At 37.8% G+C, this 20,754-nt stretch overlaps 2 protein-coding genes across 8 annotated transcripts in view; one reads left to right on the forward strand and one right to left on the reverse strand.

The window, feature by feature from the left end:
• The window catches only part of RPS24 (ribosomal protein S24), a 773,435-nt gene that overhangs the window by 669,314 nt on the left and 83,367 nt on the right, over positions 1-20,754 (forward strand). The window lies entirely within an intron of this gene.
• The window catches only part of DLG5 (discs large MAGUK scaffold protein 5), a 99,280-nt gene that overhangs the window by 53,718 nt on the left and 24,808 nt on the right, over positions 1-20,754 (reverse strand). The window contains exon 2 of the mRNA XM_052676800.1: positions 9,225-9,293. Within this exon, the coding sequence (XP_052532760.1) occupies positions 9,225-9,293 (69 nt within the window). The remainder of the gene's footprint in view (positions 1-9,224; positions 9,294-20,754) is intronic.

Below are 20,754 nucleotides of genomic sequence, written 5' to 3' on the forward strand. Positions count from 1 at the left end.
CAATCACTGGAATACACAAAAGGATTCAAGTGTAATGTACTGGTAGCATTCCCGTTGAATTTTCTCCTCTTTTGTGCCCTTCAGCAGGTGTAACGTTAGCATATGCTGACAAAGAAACAAGCAACAGCTGTTATATTTATCCATTGTAAACTTCGTTTGCACTAGTTGGAGAAAAAAAAAAAGAAAAAGAAAAAATCAAAACCAAGAGATTCCTACAGACTGACTGTCAAGGAGGAGCAAACAATTGGAAAACGCTTTTTTGAACAATTAAAGAATGTTTATCTATCATAACACACACCTGCCAGCTCCACTTCCTATGCATAGCAAAAACAATTACTAGCTTGTTATGCACAGCTGCATCAAGTGTGAAACAATAAATGGAAATCTCGACAATGTAAAAGGACATCTATTTAAGTGACCGACATGAAACTTGGAAGCAGTAAAAGAGACCATGTTGGGAATTATCATCAGATGGAAGAGACGCAAAGTTTGTTTTGGAGTAAGAATTAATAGCCTCAGCTTAAAATTTTGAATTGCATTTAGTGAAAAACTACCTATAAATAGCTTTTCAGGATGATAACTTAAAGAGTTAAGCAAGGAAACACTGTTGGTTAAAGTCAAAATTGGAATAGATCAGTGAGAACAGATACATGGTACCTGGAGTCAGAATCATAGTGCTAAAGACGATGTTTATTAGAGACTGGAATGGCAACTGACTCAGAAAAAATAGCGATGTAAACAAGGGGGGGGGAGAGAACAACAACAAAACAACTAGAAAGGTGATAACTGAAAAACCAAACACCTGGAATAACAGTATGGTACAAATTGGAAGATAAGCTCTAGAGTATGTAATGAGGAGTAAAGAGCTGACAGCTACAACCACAACAATTCAGAGATCTAGCTATGGAAAGAAGGAAAGGATATATATGGGAAAATGGAGGGCCTCTTCCATTCTGAATAACCTCTCATTAGTATTCTGGTATATTTTTGAAGAATGGAAGACTATGCAAACACTATTCTGTTAAAAACGCATCATAAAAAAGCATAACACTGGCTATCTTCAGAGCCACTGCCCAATTACTGAGTGTAACTGCAGGTTTCTATTAAACATATCTTGAAAAAATAAAATAGTATGCAGCAAGTAAAGGAAGATTTTTATTTTTATTTTAAGCATACTAAAAGAAAAATTTGATGCTCTGTAATAGTACAAAGGTAGGTTAAAAAGTTCAGTTCCAGGAACTATAATCTTGTCACAGTATCACCCTACTTAGGTCAACAGTGTTTTACTGGAGGTTACAAAAGTACTGCATATCTAAAGTCTTGAAACACAACCTTTAAAGCCAATTCATAGAGACTTTTTCAAAGAACATGGGCCAGAATGATGACTTACCTGTTTATCTAAAATGAGACAAAGAAGATTGACTTTGGAAGAAAAGGGAAAGAAAATTTAAAAAAAACATTCAAGTTAGGAAATAAAGTAAATAATAGAATAGAAAATAAATAAAAGATAGGAAACGAAATAAATCCAGACAGGCACAGAAATTAACAGAGATATTGTGTTAGTACACACTATTGTAAGCAAATTTGGCAGTATCATGCTAAAGCATAAGTGGAGTGGTATTCAGCTGATATTCTATCATCTGCAGACAATGCATCAGTACTCAAGCTTCTATCTTACGTTCATGTTTAAAACAATATCTTCTGGGATATGCTAAGTGCAAAAATACTTAAAATAATTTAAAAGTATACTTCAAAAAATGCAACAATTTTGGCCTTAGTTCTTTGTTCACACTGGTATATGAAGGCAGACAAAATAACTCAAGATTCATGGTACTTACAGCATTTCTGTAAGTTGCCAGAATTTAATATTCATACAAAGTAGTCCACAATCTCTCCTGAAGCAGATATAAGTAATTAGCATCTCTTTCTCTCTGTAATATTACATTTACAGAGATAACAGACAATGCTGTAAAGCCCAGTATCTGATACTGTCCAGAATGCACACCATACAGCAAGAAATATTAGGAGACTGAAATTAAACTGCCATTCAAAACTTAAATATATACTACATTGAGAAAAAAAAGTCCAAGACACACATTCCTTAATACTTCCACTATTCTGTCTATCTCTTTTCAGTCATCTTGTCCCAGGCAACAAGAAAAATAATTATTCTCCTTGTGTCAGTTCAGCACTAGAGCAGACTTCAGTATACCTTCAGCTGTCAAGCAGCCTCCAACATGTGAACTTAGGGAAAGAACAGCAATGTCTGAGGTTGGAAGACAACGAATCACAGAACAGCCTGAGTATAGAAAGAGATCTTAAAGATCACCGAGTTCCAATGCCTGCTGTGAGCAGGGTTGCCATTCACCAGACAAGGCTGCTCAGGTCTCCATCTGCATAATCAATGAATATACAGATGTTATAATTATGAAATAAACAAGAGAGTTTGGCTAAACAGCTTATTATAACAAAAAGAGAATAAATAAGAGTGCTTACCCTTGTCCTGGCCTTAACATAAAACTCCAAAGGAGGGATCTCCAGAAAGAGACCCTTACCCACTGGTAGTCAGCTCTTAAATGGATCTAGAGAGATGCAGCCAGGCTCCACCCCCACCAGCAGCACAGGTGGAGTGCCTTCACCTCTGCTCCCAGGGCTGACTCATTGCTCATCTCAGGTGATCAATCAGAGGTTCAGGCTGTGATTCACCAGTTCCCATGCACCATCCATCTTGGTGTCAAACACCTCCAAGGACAGAGCATCCACAGCTTTGCTAGGTAACCTGCTACAGTGCCCCACTCTTAAGAAAAAATTTCCCTCGAACATCTAACCTAAATCTCCCCTCTTTTTGTTTAAAAACATTCCCCCTTGTCCTATCACTATCAGATCACATAAGAAGTCATCTCTGTGCTGTTTGTAAGCTCCCTTTAAGTACTGGGAGACCACAAAGAGGTGTCCCTGGAGCCTTTTCTTCTCCTGACTGACTGAACAAGTCCAACCCCTTCTTGTCATCCTTCAGTGGAGATGTGCTCCAGATCTCTTAGTGCCTTCACAGCTGCCTTGATCAGGTCACCACCAGATACTGGTCTGGTCCCTAATTTCAATCTACAAATCCTCAATTTGATCACAGCCATTTTTTAAAGGCAGCCCTTTGCAATCCATCTGCTTCTTAACATAAAGGGCAACTTCCCCACTCCTCCTGCCCTGCTAACTGTTCTAAAAAGCTTGTAGTCCTCAATCATAGTATTCCAGCTGTGTGATTTGTCCCATCATGTTTCTACGACAGCAATTAGGTCATAGTTTTGTAATTGCAAAATGCTTCCAACTCCTGCTTATTTCTCATGCTTGTGTTCATTGATGTTGAGGCACTTCAGGCGGGCTACACACAGGGTTACCTTTTCAGATCAGCTCTCCTGAATTCTTCTGGGACAAACCTGAAGTTTTCCCCTGCTGTTTCATAAAGTGACAATGTCTCCCACCTCTTCTCTGTCACTCAGAAGTACATCCCCTCTTCCTGGAGAGGATATCTAGGCTGCCTCCCTGCTCCAGGAGGCCATTAGGCACTGGCTATCCAGAACTATGTTATACAAATTTACTTCAGCACTTGGTGAATATTTATCTCCAAAAATTATAAATGTTTAATGATTGAGTGCACCATACCAATCAACAAAAGATTAAAAAAAAAAAACCTTTTATTCTGTGCGGTCTTCTCCTCCATAACCATTACTGGTCAACAGGGGGGTTAGCCAGTGCCTGTCACATACAGTGCTGTTGCTGGCTCCATCTCATTCCTAAGTGACACTTGGTTTGTGCTTGGCACACCAGGCACTCCATAAATAATTATTCTGATGTCAGAGATGCAGGATTGTAGCTCCACTGAGAGAGTATGCTGGGCACAAAGAGTGGGCAGATGAAGGATGCTTCTGTTTATACACAAAATATCTTTGTGACTAACAAAGAGCAAGAGGTAAGAAACAAAATACAGAGAGAGTATGACAAGCTAATAGGGATTTTTCATCCTTTGGGGGGAAAGAAGGTGGGGCTGAAGCACAACAGTGGTATGCAGGAATTGTGAAAGGTTATATCTCTTTGGTCAATCAAAACTGATTTATTTTTTTTTTCCTCCCCTCAGAACTTTCCCTGTCCTCACTACCTATTTCACATACATAGCATGAACTCGATACAGCAGAAAGAAAAGGAAGGAAACTTAAGGGAACAAAGAAAACACAATCATCTAAAGAAGTTTTGAGTGGCAAGGAAGATAGAGAAGGAAGAATTTGTATAGTATAAGCAACTGTTTCTCTGTATTTTTATTAACACACAGGCAATAGAAAAAAATAGGACAGATCCATCTACAAAGTTCCTGCTCCAGGACTGCCACCCTAACTTCTACTCAGTGGCTTCTTCTACCATATGCACATAGTAAATCCACAGGTGGCAGGAAGTTCATTCTTCCTGCGTCCCATTCCCTACAAGCCCATCTAAGCAAAAAAAAGTGGATGACACGGCAGTACATGGGACAGAGTGGTCCTGACCTATTCTGCAAGTCACATCAGTAACACTGTACTTGTTACATCATTCCTTGCTCTCTTCTAGCAGAACTATGACAACTGCTGAATACTTAAGAGGAAAAAATTAATTATGAATATGTACCAGCAACATGAAAGAAGAGCAATTTCATCAGCTGATGCCAAATCCTATCTACATCCGTGCTTACCTATTTTTGGACAGTGAAAAGTGCATAAAACATTCAAACAATTGCTGTGGTCAAAGAAGGGAAACCTGGCTCAGTTTCAAGAATCTCACCTAATACCTAATCATGTAATCATATTGCTACTGTATGGCATCCTTGCCAGGAAAATCCTATTTCCTTCAACTCTAAACACGAAAACCCCAGCAACATCAAGTGTTATATAAGTCACTCTGCACCTTAGCTTACTGTAGGGAAATGAGTGCAAAGGGACTAATTATTGACTCTGACTAACTGTAGAAAGAAAGGAAAAAAAAGAATTAACCATTTAAGAAAAAAACAAAACAAAACAAAACAACAAACCAAAATCGACAACTAGAAAGTCACTGGGGATAAGACAAAACCCTTTTGCAAGATTAATTTTACAATTGTCAAAACTCCCCTGATTTCCTATAGGACATATACATTTCATGGTCATAACAACAAGGCTACTGTGGTAACAGAAAAGCTCATTGATCAAGACAATGATTTGGTAAAATTAAATAAGTCACTCTGTGTATTTACAGCTGTATCTTTACAATGCATATTTCTCACCTTGAAGCTAACAGCTAGATACTTTAAGTTTTTCTCTAATAGAGGGCCTTACCCCCTTCCCCCCCCCAACAGACATTTTTCCTCTTTCACATCAGTTCCTCATTCAGTTATCAGTGGATGGATGAGGTCATTTTCTCATCTTTCTTTAGGAACTGCTGCTTCTCTGATGAATGTTACCATAGGCTTGTCCTACCACAGAGGGTCCAAGTTCCTGCCTGGCTGCTGAAAACCCACATACACAGAACATGCAACAGGAAAAATAGAGTCCAACACACAAACTGGAGCAAGAGAAAACAATCTGCAGTGCTGCATTACACCACAACTGAATGCCCTTCCTACAGTCATCTGTTGTCCTTTATTACCAAAACTCTCAAGACACAGCTAGTCTGTTTCTTCTGACTGAAAGAAACAAACAAATAATCGATAACAAGCTAAAAAGCACTAAAAATATATAAACAATCAATAGTATTACACAACAACAACAAAAAAAACATTTCAATGAGGAAGCATCTGAGATGGACAGAATTAAGTTAACATTAAGCAACTGCATTTAAATAATGTGTTCACCTTATTATGACATTTTCAAATCCAATTGAGAAAAAAAAAAATCAGTTAGCAACAATTTACTCCTGCATTCATAAAACAATGGAGAAAGGGCTGTGGCACCACAACAGATCACAAAGCTCACAGACTGACAAAAAAAAAATAATTCTGTACTCCAGCATCAAGTTTGCCAGTCTCACACAAAATACTATCTGCTGATCAAGTATGTTCAAGTACAAACATAACAGTTCATTTATGTTATATTTGTATAATTAATCATAAATGCTCATACTTTCTGGGGATCGAGATTCCCAGCTATTTACTCCATTAAATATACATAAAATGTAGAGCTATCGGACAGTTTGAAGATGGTTTAAATGCGCTCTACAACAATGACATCAGTGATAAAATAAATATAACAATTTTACAGAACAAACTTTCCTATCAGGAATCCACCTATTACTAAAAACAATTTCTAACAAACAAATAAATAAATAAATTGTCCCAAACTGTCTGCCACTATCTAGCAATTGACAGCTCAGGAAGTTACCTGAGCCAGAGGTTTCACCTCCATGAACATGTTCAATTGTTTGTCAGGCTCATATCAAATTTAAATACCTGGAATATTCTCTATCATGAATTGCTAGAGCACCGTTGATAGAATCACCTCAATTGTGTAACATCCTGAAGCTATTTCAGAAAAAGATAATTAAATTAAGAATGCTAGCAGTAGAAACTACCTGAAACAATGGCTAGGATGATTAAGATTGGAAAGAAAAGATAAAACGCAGGGGCATCCTCTTCTCTAGTTACTTTATGAACAATGGAGTATAAAGACAGTGAACGGAAGTTTCTATTACATCTTCTAGTTGGAAGACACTAAGATGTATTATCAGCTTATTTAACTGGGCTTAATTAGTCTCCCGTCTCATTTTCTCTGAAAGCTCAAAATGTGTTTCCATGTTGTTTGACAAACAGAAGCAAAGCTCATCAGAAACAGAAGTGTTTTAGTATTAATGGTAAGGGTTCTGAACTCAGGAAATAAAATATAGTTCTTCTCTGTCCCATAAAGAAGATACATGTGACTGGAGAAAATAAAATATTCCTTTATATGCATGTTTGGCAATGATAGTTGTACACAATATATTCCAAAGCTTACACTGACTCCAAACTATGAGCCATTCACCTTTTTCCATTGACACATTCATTTCACAGAAAAAAAAAAACAAAACGAAACTTATTTTCACTGCCCTACACAGCCCTTGAAAATGCATTCCAGTGAGCCAGGTTGTGGTGGAGATCCATGGTGGAAGGAAGATGCTTCTAAATAGTGAAACACTGAAGAAACTCAGGTTTTGTTGGGATTCCCTTCAAATAAGTCATAAGAAGCCTTTAGAGAGTTAGCATGCAAACACCTTCCGTTACAACGGCTTGTCACTCAACAAATCAGTCAGTATCAAAATAACCTCACAACAGCTTTGAAGCGACTTGCAAACGCGTCTATTAGGATATACTGGCTATCAAGTAAAGAGAATTTGCTGCTGATATTAGATCACATTTAAAATATTTTACCTTACAGAACAAGATATGTGAGAGAGAAAATGATTTGGAGAAGAAAAAAAAAAAAGAAATTCATGAATAACAAATCTGAAACCAGACTGTAAAGATGTCAGTTTCAAACAAGGAACTCTCCTGGCTATTAATATAGTTAATATTAAACATTCAATTCACTTTAACCATCTGGAAAAACAAAAAAAAAAAAAAAACACACCAATAACTATGGAGAATATATGGAACTATGGAACATAAATTTTATTAAATAATGGCAATTTTATTTTTAGGTTATAAATAACTTAGATCACTGCATACACAATACACTTCTAAGGATAACTTAAAGGAAAACATACAGGACAGAATTTAGTATAAATTTTAATATTTTACAATATCATGTGAACAAAACAGTTTGAAAAGAGTTCAGTTCTGACTGATATATGGGAATAAAGGATGTCTCAGAAGCAAAATACCAAATTCTAAATAAGTGTTCAGAAACAGGAATCCCACACCTGTGTAAGAGACCATTCCACAAAAAAAAAAAAAAGAAAAAAAGAAAAAAGAAAAATGTAAGTCACGTATATATGGCCTCTAAGTGGTAGATGTTAAAACAAAAGTTTGCACTGTGATGGCAAAAACTAGTTTCTAATCTCATTAAGTGCCAGTTGTTAGCCTTTACTTCCAAAATTGTAAAATATCAGTTACAAAGAATTAAGTATGTGCGCTCAGGAAGTTATAAAAGCTGAAAAAAACAAACAAGCATCCCTTCTTAAAATTAGGAACATGGGACCAGAGTGAACCACCTGCATCCCCTCATATCTCAAGCACCACTAATTATTCCATCAACTTACTCTATTTCACACTCTTTCGAAGTCTTTTTGAAAGTCTGGTTACCCAAAAATTTCTCCTACCTTTAGCTCCTATTTCTTCATAACAAAACAAATCCTGCCCTTCTTTCAGGTAATAGCATACAATCCTGAATTGGATAAAAATAAGACTAACATGTCACAACTTTCCATATGTTCAGTCAACCTTAAAACCTTGTTTCTGCACGTTGGAGTTAAAAGCTCATCTTGATGACTGCAACAGATGTCTACACACATCCTTAAACAGACAACTGACTTGCCTAATGCTGTCAAGGAACTCTACAAATGCCTGACACAAAATTGGAACTTTAAGTATGTGAAAGCCTACATTCCCTATCCACAGCAAATTACTTCTACATGGATTTCACAATAAAAGCATTTCTATAAGAAAAGGAAAACTGACAGTGATCACGGCTGTTCTGAGATCATCTTGCTGTTGAAGGGCTGCTGTTCACATTCTCTTTTCCTTTTGTCTTTTTTTTTTTTCTCCCCAAGGCTTTAAAATTACAGAAAACAAAGCAGCTTATTACACTCAGCCAAAAAAAAAAAAAAAAGTTAAAGCTTGCACTCACTTCCAAAAGTTTTGAAATATTATTAGCCAAGTTCATAGCCTTTCAATATCTGTGATGCTTTAGACCAACTACAATTTTAATATCTACATAAATACATACATATATATCTATAAATGTGTACATATACATACTGACATTTTTACATTACTACAGTAATTTGCAGCATAGTTACGTAAATTCATGTAACAGCTCTTATTGGCAACAACTACACGTAGCTACAAAAATTGTGAGCTTGCACTACACAAAAAGGGTATATTTATTCCTTGTAAAGATGCATGGCTGTATAATACAGTTCAACTTCTCTTCTGTTACAACTTGTATCCTTCTACCTTGAAAAAGACAACTTTTAAAACCACATTATCCCAGCAGCCAAAAGATTTGTTCAAGTTTTTAAATTAATCCTTTACTCACCAATGCTACTCAGAGAACTGCTGCTTTCAGAATCAGAAGGCATTATGGACAGCACACTGTAAGTAGATCCTAAAATTAGAAAAAAAAAAAACTATTATTTTTTTTCCCCTCACAAAATCAAGCTAACCATTTGTTTTCCTGACTCTGTAAAAGCCAAACCCACTGAATGGTTATCAAAGCTTAAAAAACTAGTAGGAAATGAGTAACTTGTAAATGAATGTAACACAACGCACTGAGCAGGAAATGGTTCCAGTTTAAATGGTTAAAAAAATGAACGCAGAAAAAATACAATAGTTAATTCTGATGCACTGAAAACTCCGAGTTTTTTCTTTAAGTATGCAGACTGAATGATGTCTTCAATCTGCCTTGTCTGTCTGTCTGACTGTTAGAATCTACTTTGGTTACCTGTCTTCTTAGATGTATGTACCAGCTCCTGTTCCATTTGTCTTACTAACTTGACTTCTTTCCTCTAACTTCTCAGACTCTGAAACATAATTTCACCAGTAAACAGATTTTGCTTGCATTCATTTCAACTTTTGGTATCTGACCTTTTTAAGGAGCAACACACTGTCACTGACAGTATTCACAGCAGGTTTTTCCATATGTATATAAATAGATGGGGTGCCTTTTTTTTTTTTCCAGTTTGTTCAGAAATGCACCAGAAGAACTAGAAAATCAGGCCCTGATTCAAAAGCTTATGAATTAATCAGCTCCACCATCCCTCAACAAACAAGATCAACATCCCACAGCAAAGAAAGGGAGAGATTATGTGGGCAAGTGATTTGAAATCTGATTCATTTTCAGCAACAACCAGAACATGAGCTCAAAGATAAACTCAATATTTTCAGGAGCTGCCTTTCTCCTATGATCTTCCTTTCTATGTTTTGCTATGTGTTTCTTCAAAGCTCTTTGAAATTGAAAAATGAAAGCTAAGAAGCATGAGATTAAACACATGGGCATACTTTTCAAATAGATTAAAGAAATACTAATTTTTGCTCATCTCCTGCACTTCCTTAGGAAAAGGAGTAACACCTGTTACAATATCAGATGAAAGAAAGACAAAAGAAAGACAAGAAGTAAGAAAATTAGGCTGACAACACAGGCAGTAATACCAAAATGAAATGAAAAAAATATACATATAAACCAATGAGGACATGGTCTCCAGCCAGACTGAAGTGGATTAGAAATAAATGGAAACTGAAAAAACAGCTCAATATATTGAACAAATTAGAATATCTTTTTGACAGACAATGTAAATCAACATCACATAAACTGCGTGACTCCAGCTCAATGAAATCTGCATGCCAAGATGTGACACTCAGCAATGTAAAAATCACTCACTTCCTCCAAAAACTTACATACGAGTCCCACACGGAAACAAAGTTTAGGTAATCTTAAACTGCTGCAGCTTCTTCTTTGAAGTGGAAAAATAAAATCTTTTCATCACAAACACTGAATGAGTTTTTTCTCCCTTTCACTGAATTGTTGAAAGAGACCCAATTGCAACAATCATAATAACAATGATGGAAGACACAGAATCCCAATTTACAAATAATTAATTTACTATTTTGTAAATGATCAGGGTATCTTTAGGTATCCAAATAGATACACAGGATAGTCTTTTAATTAGGGTACATCAAGCTTGTATGACCTGGATCTTGCTTCAAGTTCTTTCAGCCTTTCCATGCAATCTTTACTAAATCATCTATTTGTTATAGTTTCCCAACTATAAGCAATTGAGGGAAGGGAGGGTTAGTTGATCCAGCTGGAAAGCTTTAAAGATGGCCTGCTGCATGTGCTGTACAGAAGTCCAAAGCAAAATAGAAATAAGCACAGGCTTTTTTACCTGACACCTCAGTCGTCTTCTCAACACACAGATTTAAGAATCAGTATGAGAAATTTAACAGATGCTTTAGACATATTCTGATGCTCAACATACATCTTCAAATTTTCAAAACGGATCAAATTAGATTAAGACAGATTTGTAACAGTACTTTGAATTAATTACTATTATAAATCTGTATATAAGAAACAGCTACAGCTACGTTATCTTCAAGTACTACAGTAACTCTTATGAAAGCAGTTGACATTAAAATACTACTACCTAAACAGCAACCACAGAATGAAAGACTTACAAACATACACACAGAAGCTGAAGGAAAAATCAGCAAGGTCACATTTCATAGCTGTCATATTGATTGCACTTCATTAATAAAACCAAAACTTAGATTTCCACACTACTTGGGTGATCAACAATTTTTTCCAGAATATTATACTATTTTCTACTAAGTTTTAATCTATGTCAACATTCTTTTTCACATGTATGCTTTCAAGTGATGCTTAACTGATTACCAGATATGTCATACGTTACACTCAACTAGACTTATTTTAATTCATAGATTGATGACCTGACATTCACAAATCCACAGTTGTAGAAAGGGGAAGAAAAGCATAAGCATGCTCTCCCTTTGCACAGCAGATTTGCTTCGGGGCACATCTTTGCTCATCTGAATTCAAACTTCAGATCAGTTCCATGCTATATTAAAGAGCTCTGGCAGAACAGAGAGATTGAAAAGCAGCTATCATCTACACTTCAGAATTTTAATAGTCTCATTTCCTTTTACTTAAAATGATTAAAGCAAGTCAACATCCCTCATGTTTCTACTGTCCTTATTAGTCTGATGGCAGAAAGGCCACTTAGAAACTTTCAAATTGAGGAGGAGAATTACTTGCTTAGCTGTCGAAGTCACCTCTGAAGGCAAGTAAAACAGGAACCTGTTTTCTCACCATTTCTAAGCACTTGGTCTACACAGTGACATAGCTTTTCCTTGTTAAAAAAAATAAACGGTGCAAGAAGTTGCATATCCTAGGAAGACACCAACTGTCTAATTGCGGCAGTTCCTCAACAGTGGTGCCAAGTCTAGACTGATGGGATTACTAGATTGATAGGATTAAAGTATGGAGTTCCAAACTACAACAGAACAGTTCTCCATCCCTCCTAATCACTGAACTGGGAAATACCACATAACACTGGGCATTGTCCATACTTGAAGGAGTCTAAAAAAGACAAGTCAACTATCCCAAAGTAGAGCCTCACAAACAAGACTGCATTTGTGCCTTCTAGAAGAAAATCGTACAAAGGATGAAATAAAATTTCTTCCAGCACTAAATGATACAATTATTGAAAGAACTCTAATGAAATAAAAACAATGACTTCAGATTTCATTCTATCACATAACTTGAACATCTCCTCTAGAAAGATATGGACAAAACACCATCTCTGCTCATAACCCTAAAGAACACTGTACAGAAAGGGAACTGCAGTGGCAAAATAAGATGCACAGAAATCAGGTTTTCAAAATTCTTTATCTGTGTGTTTTGAATACACTTTTTTTTTCCCCCAGGAGGCATGTTTTTCTCACAAATACTTACAAAGTTAAAAATGTGATCCAGCTGAAAGAGAGTACTTGGCAAGTCTGAAGGCTATTTTATTTTCCAAAATTTGCTACACTAACCAAATAACTGTGTAGGAATAAGAATAATCACTCCTCCAAATACACACCTTAAGAACAAGAGGCTGGTCTACCAAACATGCCTCAGTGTGTGAAGAACCAGGGTGCAATTCACAAGACATTAAGTGCTTGATTGCACAAGACAGAGAGCATGCTGGTCTTAGCTACACAGCCCATGGCACGCCACCCATTTATGAATGGCTATATTTCAGATCTGCAATACTGCTGACTCTAAATTAAGCACATTTCCTAACTAGGACACTGCATTGCAGGACTAAGCCTAGGGAGAGTAGTTTCCCCACACAAGTTTCCTCTGCTTACAGATGACATTAAACAACTCTCCACGCTCCCCTGCTGTGAATTTCCTCTGTTAATTAAACTCTTCTACTCCCAACTCCTTCCTGCACTGTGGCTGCAGCTGATCCAGCTCCTGGGCAGCAGAGGGCCATCCTAAGGGAGGCTCAGAGCACCGGATGCAAGCACAGCGTGACAAACAGTTTCTGATCCATGCCTCAGCACACCAAACCAAACTGTCTTTGGCAGGACTCCTACTTGCTGTGGGGGAGCAAACAACTTTGATTAAAACTGGAAATGACCCAGATTACAACATTCCCATTGCCTTTCACATCACAACAACCACAACTGCCTAAGGAGCTGAAGACCACATGGATCTGCCACACTCCATCTCCAAGGCTATTCCTTTCTTGGAAGCCTGGACAGCCAGGTTTGTCAGAAAACATAAAATGCAGTCATGTCTTGCCAGCTGTGTGACATTCAGACCTTTAATCCTGACCTTGCACAATACCTTCAATTGGGTATTTGCTCCTGTTCATGTCATCTTCATTTTTGACGCCTGACAAACATTTGCCTTTAAGGATACTACCAAAAGAAAACATAAGCAGTAGAAAAGTAGCAGAGGTCATATCAGCAAAAACCTGCTCTCTTCACCCACCTCCTTTTAAAAGCATTTTTATCGCTTATTCAGCATGCCTACAGTTCCTTAATACTATGCCCTGAAGCACACAACACTCTTTTATTGTCAGGATAGCATGAAAACCTCATGAACATTAAATGGCTTTCCAAAGCATCAAGCAACTTACCATTTTGATTTCCCAAATACCTCACAGAATTTTTTAAAGAGTGAGGGTTAAAATATTTATCTTCCTTTTACAGTTGAGAAGATATTTTAAAACAACGTATTTAAGACAACACAGATACTAAAAAGTAAGGTTTTGGAGAAGACATATTCCAGAGCTTAAGCCACCCTTCAATTAGAAGAGATTAAGAATAAACTCCTCTTGAGGACAGAATAGTTCAGACATGTAAAAATCAGCACTGGTGACAGAGTAACAGATCAGCCTGATTGTAATATAATATGACAATTTTTGTGCAGCTTTGGATTCAGGAAAGTTAAGTAACATGCCTCAGGCCAGAAACATCAGTAGAGCTGCTCTGAGTTCAGATGCTCAAGTTCCAAGCTATCAGTCATATAATTAAGTACAACATCTGATCTTCAGGTGTCAAAAACAATACTAGACATTGGTATCTGGAAAATTCCTGTTTTCATAGCTACGTTCTTTTCAAAACACTTCATAGGAGATCAAAGCCATGCATGTATATCTAAATACATGTTCTTAAAAATGTCCTCTCTAGTAATGAATACATTCTTTGCCATGGATAATTTGTTGCTGGCCAGCAAGCAATGCAGTGAATTATACCTAAAAGAATTCAAAATGTATTTTTAAGAAACCTAAATCACTGGACAATAATTGGGCATCCTACAACAACCTGAACTACGAAAGCCAAAGTTGGCATTTTCAATTTAAAAAAAAAAAAAAAAAAAAGAGAAAAAAAAAAGGAGAACGACAAAATGAAGGAAGCGATGAGAAGAAGAAATTATTTGCTTTCATATGTTACAATTTTATCATGAGCACACACTTGCTGCTATTCACAATCTATTAGAATTATTTATTCTTCTGTGTGCCACTGTGAACATTGGGTCAAACCACCCTTTTTACACAAAAAGATAGAGAGAAAAGATTAAACAGCTTTACAAATCCAAATTTGCATAGTTCTATCACAAAAATATAGCGTTTCAGCTGACAGTATTCAAACTGCTTTGTCACACACTAAAAATAACTTAAAAAGTTGTAAAAAAAGCAATTTTTAAGAGCCAAATTACCACGATGTTTTATCAGCTTATATATTACCCACTTGTAACTGCAAACAAAGGCATATAAAAACTTAGACTGCCTTAAAAACTAGAGACAACAACAAAAATGACATCCAAGTATATCAGTTCAGCTGAAAATAATATGATCCTTGATACCATTCACACTTTCATTTATTTCTTCATAATTTTAAGAATGACTAATTTAATTTTTTGCACCTTGAAACAATATTAAAAGCAGTTATTTACTAGAACAGCAAAAATGTATCTGCTGGAGCAGCAGGACCAAAGATCCAACTACATTTACAACTGCTATTACTTATTCAAAACATCCTGTAGCAATTCAGGTTCTGAACGAGAAACAACAACTTTAACCTCTGTCTTCTGCTTTCTGACTGTGATGGCTTTTAACTCTGCTTTACTTGGTGCATTTTTTCTTGACAAGTCACTCATCTCCAACCCTCGGTGTCAGGTGAGCTGCAACAGCACACAGCCAGGGACTACGCCCCTCTCTTACAGCCCTAGATGCCCATTAGGTAATACATCAGACGGGCGATGATTTTTCAGCAGTTCTTTTAAGACTAATGGCTACATACCTAGCTACCATAAAAATATGCAAACATATTACATTGAGATCCTGGCAAAAGAGCAATTTCACATTTGTAGAGCTGCACGTACAGCCTCCAACAGTAACCTTCTTAAACAAGGAATATCGATTTTGGAGGTTCACATTCAAAAAAGGGAAGAATAACAGCTAGCTGCAGATTCTTTAACCTCTGCCAGACTGCAATTCTTAAGCCTTTGTACAGACAGAAAAAAGTTGCATTTAAGGTCTTAGTAAAGCTGCAATGTAGGCAGGTGAAACAAACTGTATTTCAGCTCATGCAGATTGTAAAGCAAGCCCTCACGTTAAGGTCAGTTTCCTTATCTTTATGCTACTTGGTAGCATAAGAGAAAATCCAAATGATCCCATGCTTTCTGCAGATAAGCAACTACAATTTTTAAGAAAGGTTCACTGGCTTCTTACGGTCAGAGGACATACGGTGTTGTAAATACACTGCCAAAAAATCTGCAAGCAATACCACTTCTAAAAACATTAACAAGCCTACAGGCAGTATAAATCCTTTAAATAAAAGCAAACAAAAAACACACGTGTTTTTTGCAGACAAGCTGCAACAAGTCTCGAAGCTGCAACTACAATCTGAAGCTTGACATAAATGAAACAAAAATCAACTCTTCAGCTAGCGGAGTCTGAGCACAATTCCTACACAAAGTAATTAAAGATTTATTTTATCATATCTGGTACTTCATAGATTTGGAAGTATATATTTTGGCTCACCTCATTCAAGGTTAACTTCAAAGCCTAACAGCAGTGACCAACTGACTGTTACAAATATCCAACTTCAGCATTATCAACATAGTGTGGGATTCCTCTGTCCTTGGACTAGACAGTTTAAAGAACTTCTGAATAGTATTTACACACCACAATAACCTGAAGCACTTTATACCTGCTGCAGCAACAAGTGGTCTGACAAAAGAGGCAGAGTAAGATAATTAGAGCTGCTCAAATGAAAAAACAGAAAAAGCAAAAACTGGGAGATGATAAGGAAGAAGAGGTAATAAATCAAAGGAAAGAAACGAGTGTAGTAGCGATGGTGAGCACAATCTGTCCTACTGTAAAGTGCCACGAAGTAAGTTTTTTTTAAATGTGCACAGCAGTTGAAGCTCTGGAAAACAAACGTGTAACAGTTTATATATATACCCTTAAACTTCACTTGGCAAACAGAAAGGCTGGACATGGAGAAAACACCTGGTCACTGCTTCACAGTGCCTTCCAACTCGCACTGCACAGTTGTTCTTCCCAACTCCCCTAATGCTGGGATATTTTAACATCATCATCAAGATGAGAAACTGGTAACAATTCTTAAAAAATAAAGGAGAGTATACATTCATTTTTATTCTGAAGGAAAAAAAGGACACATGAAAGATCCATCAAGTCACATCACACATCATTATTTGGGCTAGGAATAGACAACTCTTAGAACATCCCTTCCTGCCATTAAGCTTTGGCAGAAATAATATTTTCTAGTACCTTCAGATCTCCTTGCTAACATATTTAAAACCAGACAGTAATACATTTACACCTATTTTTCTTAGTATGCTAACCAAATCTTGAGACTTGAACAAAGACTTGTTGCTTGTCTATTTTGCTATGCAGCAGCCTTTTCAGAGAAAGCTCACTTTGCACAGTTATTTCCATCTCAGGAGGCAATGGTTTTTATTTATTTTACCTCAAGCTATATTCCAGAAGCTCCACAAGTAACGTGGCTAAGATTTCTAAAGGATGATGCAGTCTGCCCTTCACAACTGATCCTAAAAGATTCAGATAAAAGTGAACTCCACATACTCAAAATGCTTACCCATATATTTACACAGAAGGAAGAAAACGGTTGTGAGATGAAGGTGGTAAATCCCAGATCCCTACAAAAATGTGCTCTCAATCTATTACAGCAAACCTACAGAATTGGCAATGGTAAAAGTTAAGAAATACAAACTTCATTTAGTTTGCATAGATATACACATGGCTTTGCAATATATCTTTTTCATCAAATAGTTGTACAATCAGGTAATACAAATAGCAAAATATAATGCCAGAACAAAATGCTACACTTAAAATTTAATTTTTATTTTGAAATTAAATTGAAGTAACTACCTAATTATGCTTGTAGAGAGATCATGCCAAAATTAAACCTACATGGAAGAAAAAAGAAAAAAGGAATTAAAGTTACTTAAAACTGCAGACGCTGATGTTCGAAAGGCCAAAAATCAACAAGGACACCAAGCACTGATTTTAAGATAAGACATTTACTATATCCAGTATTTCCACCAACTCACTGTCTTGTCTCCAGGTATTTCCAGGGCAGAACATGCTGACTGGCGATGACTCTATCTGTCACATGCCTCACCTGAGCTTTTGTAGCAATTCAAGAATGGAGTTCAAGACACTGTTACAAGGAGGGTACAAGTCTCTGCTACCTACAGACTTGAGGCCTAAGCCCTCTTCACAACACGTCCAATTAGAGGAAGCTCATCAGAACTGCAAAAATGCAGCAGGAATATGACAAGTGGTGCAAAAACAAACACTGAATGAATAGCAAAGCAACTGAGATTTCTCCGATACTGGTCAGATTGGAGCAAATATTCTAAGCATCTGTACAAAGACCTTTCCAGACATGCACAAGTTTTCACAAAGGTAATAGCTTAACCAAACAACCATACGGAAAGGAATATCATAGAATTATTAGTTGCAACGGACCCTTCAGGGTCATCTAATCCAACTCCCCTGCAATGAGCAGGGACACCTACAGCTAGATAAGGTTGCTCAGAACCCCATCCAGCCTGACCTTGGAAGTCTTCAAAAACAGAGCATTCACCGTCTCTCTGGACATCCTGTTTCAGTGTCTCATCACCCTTACTAAGGGTGCCCAGGAAGAAGTAAAAGCTTTCTTCCTTACATCCAATCTAAACATCTCCTCTTTTAGTTTGTAACCATCTCCCCTTGTCCAATCAGGACAGACACTGTTATTGAGCCTGTCCCCTTCTTTCTTGTAGCACTTCTTTAGATACTGAAAGGCTGCTATCAGGTATCCCTAGAACCTTCTCTTCTCCAAGTTGATCAGCCCCAGCTCTTTCAACCTATGAAATATGCCAACTACCGATATGAATGACCTCAGAATTAGGGATGGAAAAGATTAAGACAGGTTTAAAGCACAGGCTATATTTTTTTCAGAAAACAAAGAAGTACGAAAAGAAACTGCACTTACGCCTCCATTTAAACAATGAAGTTAGGTACGTCCTGACGTGTTCTACTCCACGGATGATTATTACAAAAACTTATATCTATGAACTACTTACAGAAGTAACTTGTTGCAGAAATACCCACGGTGAGCTTCATGCCTCTTCTGGTTCAAGCTGAGGACCCACCAGCACTGCTGTGCCCATACCAGAGGTAACTGGCTGTGAGGATGGCAGCAGACAGGTGCCTACTTAGCGGGCATGGACATCATAAGCCACAAGGCACACTCCTCAGCCTTCCTAACAGGAAAGGCGACATGTCATAGAATCATAAAATGGCTTGGGTTGGAAGGGATCTCAAGGATCATCAGGCTCCAACCCCCATGCCACGTGAAGGCCAACCAACTTCCATATCTAATACTAGACCAGGCTGCCTAGGGCCCCATCCTACCTGGTCTTGGATGGGGCTAACGATATGTGACAAAAGCCTTCTTTCCCCAAGTACCATGGTGCTCAAGAACATAAATGCTCTCTCTCACCTACCTGCAGCTACAAGCAGAAAATGCTGGAAACACAATTCAATTATGGTACACATTCCTCTCCCTCTTCTTGCATTTCTCTGCAGGATATCAGGGCAGCTGCTAATCCAACTGTCACAGTCATGGCAGGGAGAAAAGAGATCGTGCTGAGATGCTGTCTTTCGGCACTGCCAGGGCTCAGCCCAGCCCAGCCAGGAAACAGCACAGCCTGCCCAGACCCTTCCTGCTAGGCTAGAAGTCTGCTGGCATCAATTTCAGTATGCCAGGAATTCCTTCATTCAGATTCACAGAATGGCTTAGGTTGGAAGGGACCTTGAAGATCATCTTGTTCAACTTCCTGCCATGGTTGGCACTCACCATATCAGGTTGCCCAGGGCCCCATCCAACCTGGTCTCAATCACTTCCGGGGATGGAGCACCCACAGCTTCCCTGGGCTACTTGTTCCTACCTCATCAGCTTCTGTAATTCCTTAGTGACTAATTCTATTTGAATACTAAATCAGTTGTAAAGTCTAGAGAGCACTCTTCATATGCAACAAGGGTATCAACATACTAGTTGGGCATATTAGCCTGAGATTTTTGGAGGGAGAAAGTGACTAGAACTGTCACAACTCCAATAAGAGAGTAGTTGATAACTTGAAAACAATGGTTTTTTAAGCCAAGTAGATCTGGGTAACCAAGGAAGCAACTGCAGCGTGCATACAAAGAATAACTGAGAACTTGAGACATCAGTGACAGATCGCAGTGATGGGAGGATTTTTGAGGCAAATATTTGCCACTGGATCAATTACAAGGAGAAAAAAAAGTCTGCAATACTGGCAGTTAAATCCACTGCCAATATATCCACTTCCTCAATTCCAGAAAATGTTTTAAAAGCTTAGTGTGCAGGCAGTACATCTACAGAAGGATGAAATTACACTCTGAGCAGGAAGTAGTATCACTATCAACATCACATGATAGAGCACACTGAGCTTAATGGAGTAAAACAGGCCTCTCTGGAAGAGGCAGGCCACAGAACTGCATTCAGCAGAATGCAATTCCAAAGGCAAATGCAATCAGTGCCTCAGTCCAACCCCTAGACAGCAACACACAAGACGACAAAAGTAAACGAGATCACAACACTGATGAAGTGGAATATGGCATACTGACAGCACAAGAAAGAGCTACTGAGGACAGAAAGTGGCCTCTCACCTCAGAGAGGTGAGCCAGCCAGAGGACCAGAAGCTAACCTGCTTGGAAGGTCAACTGCCTCCCTGCAGCACAGCTGTGATGCCCTCAGCCTCATTTCACCTGCATCTCCGAGTGGAGGAACAGCGGAGGATGCCGCCTCCCCATCAGCACAGCACTACTTGTCAGGCATGAAGGCTGACTGAGGACAGCTTTCACATTCATGCTGAGGTTTTACAGTGTGCTGGGACTGGTGGTGCCAGCACAGATATGTCTTAAATAAGCACACTAGGTGGTCTAGAGTAACACTGTATGTAAGCTTTGTTGCCTCTTCATTTAACCATATAA

This window comes from Tympanuchus pallidicinctus, unplaced genomic scaffold (assembly GCF_026119805.1).
Source record: "Tympanuchus pallidicinctus isolate F22 unplaced genomic scaffold, pur_lepc_1.0 scaffold16, whole genome shotgun sequence".
Classification (NCBI taxonomy): Eukaryota; Metazoa; Chordata; class Aves; order Galliformes; family Phasianidae; genus Tympanuchus; species Tympanuchus pallidicinctus.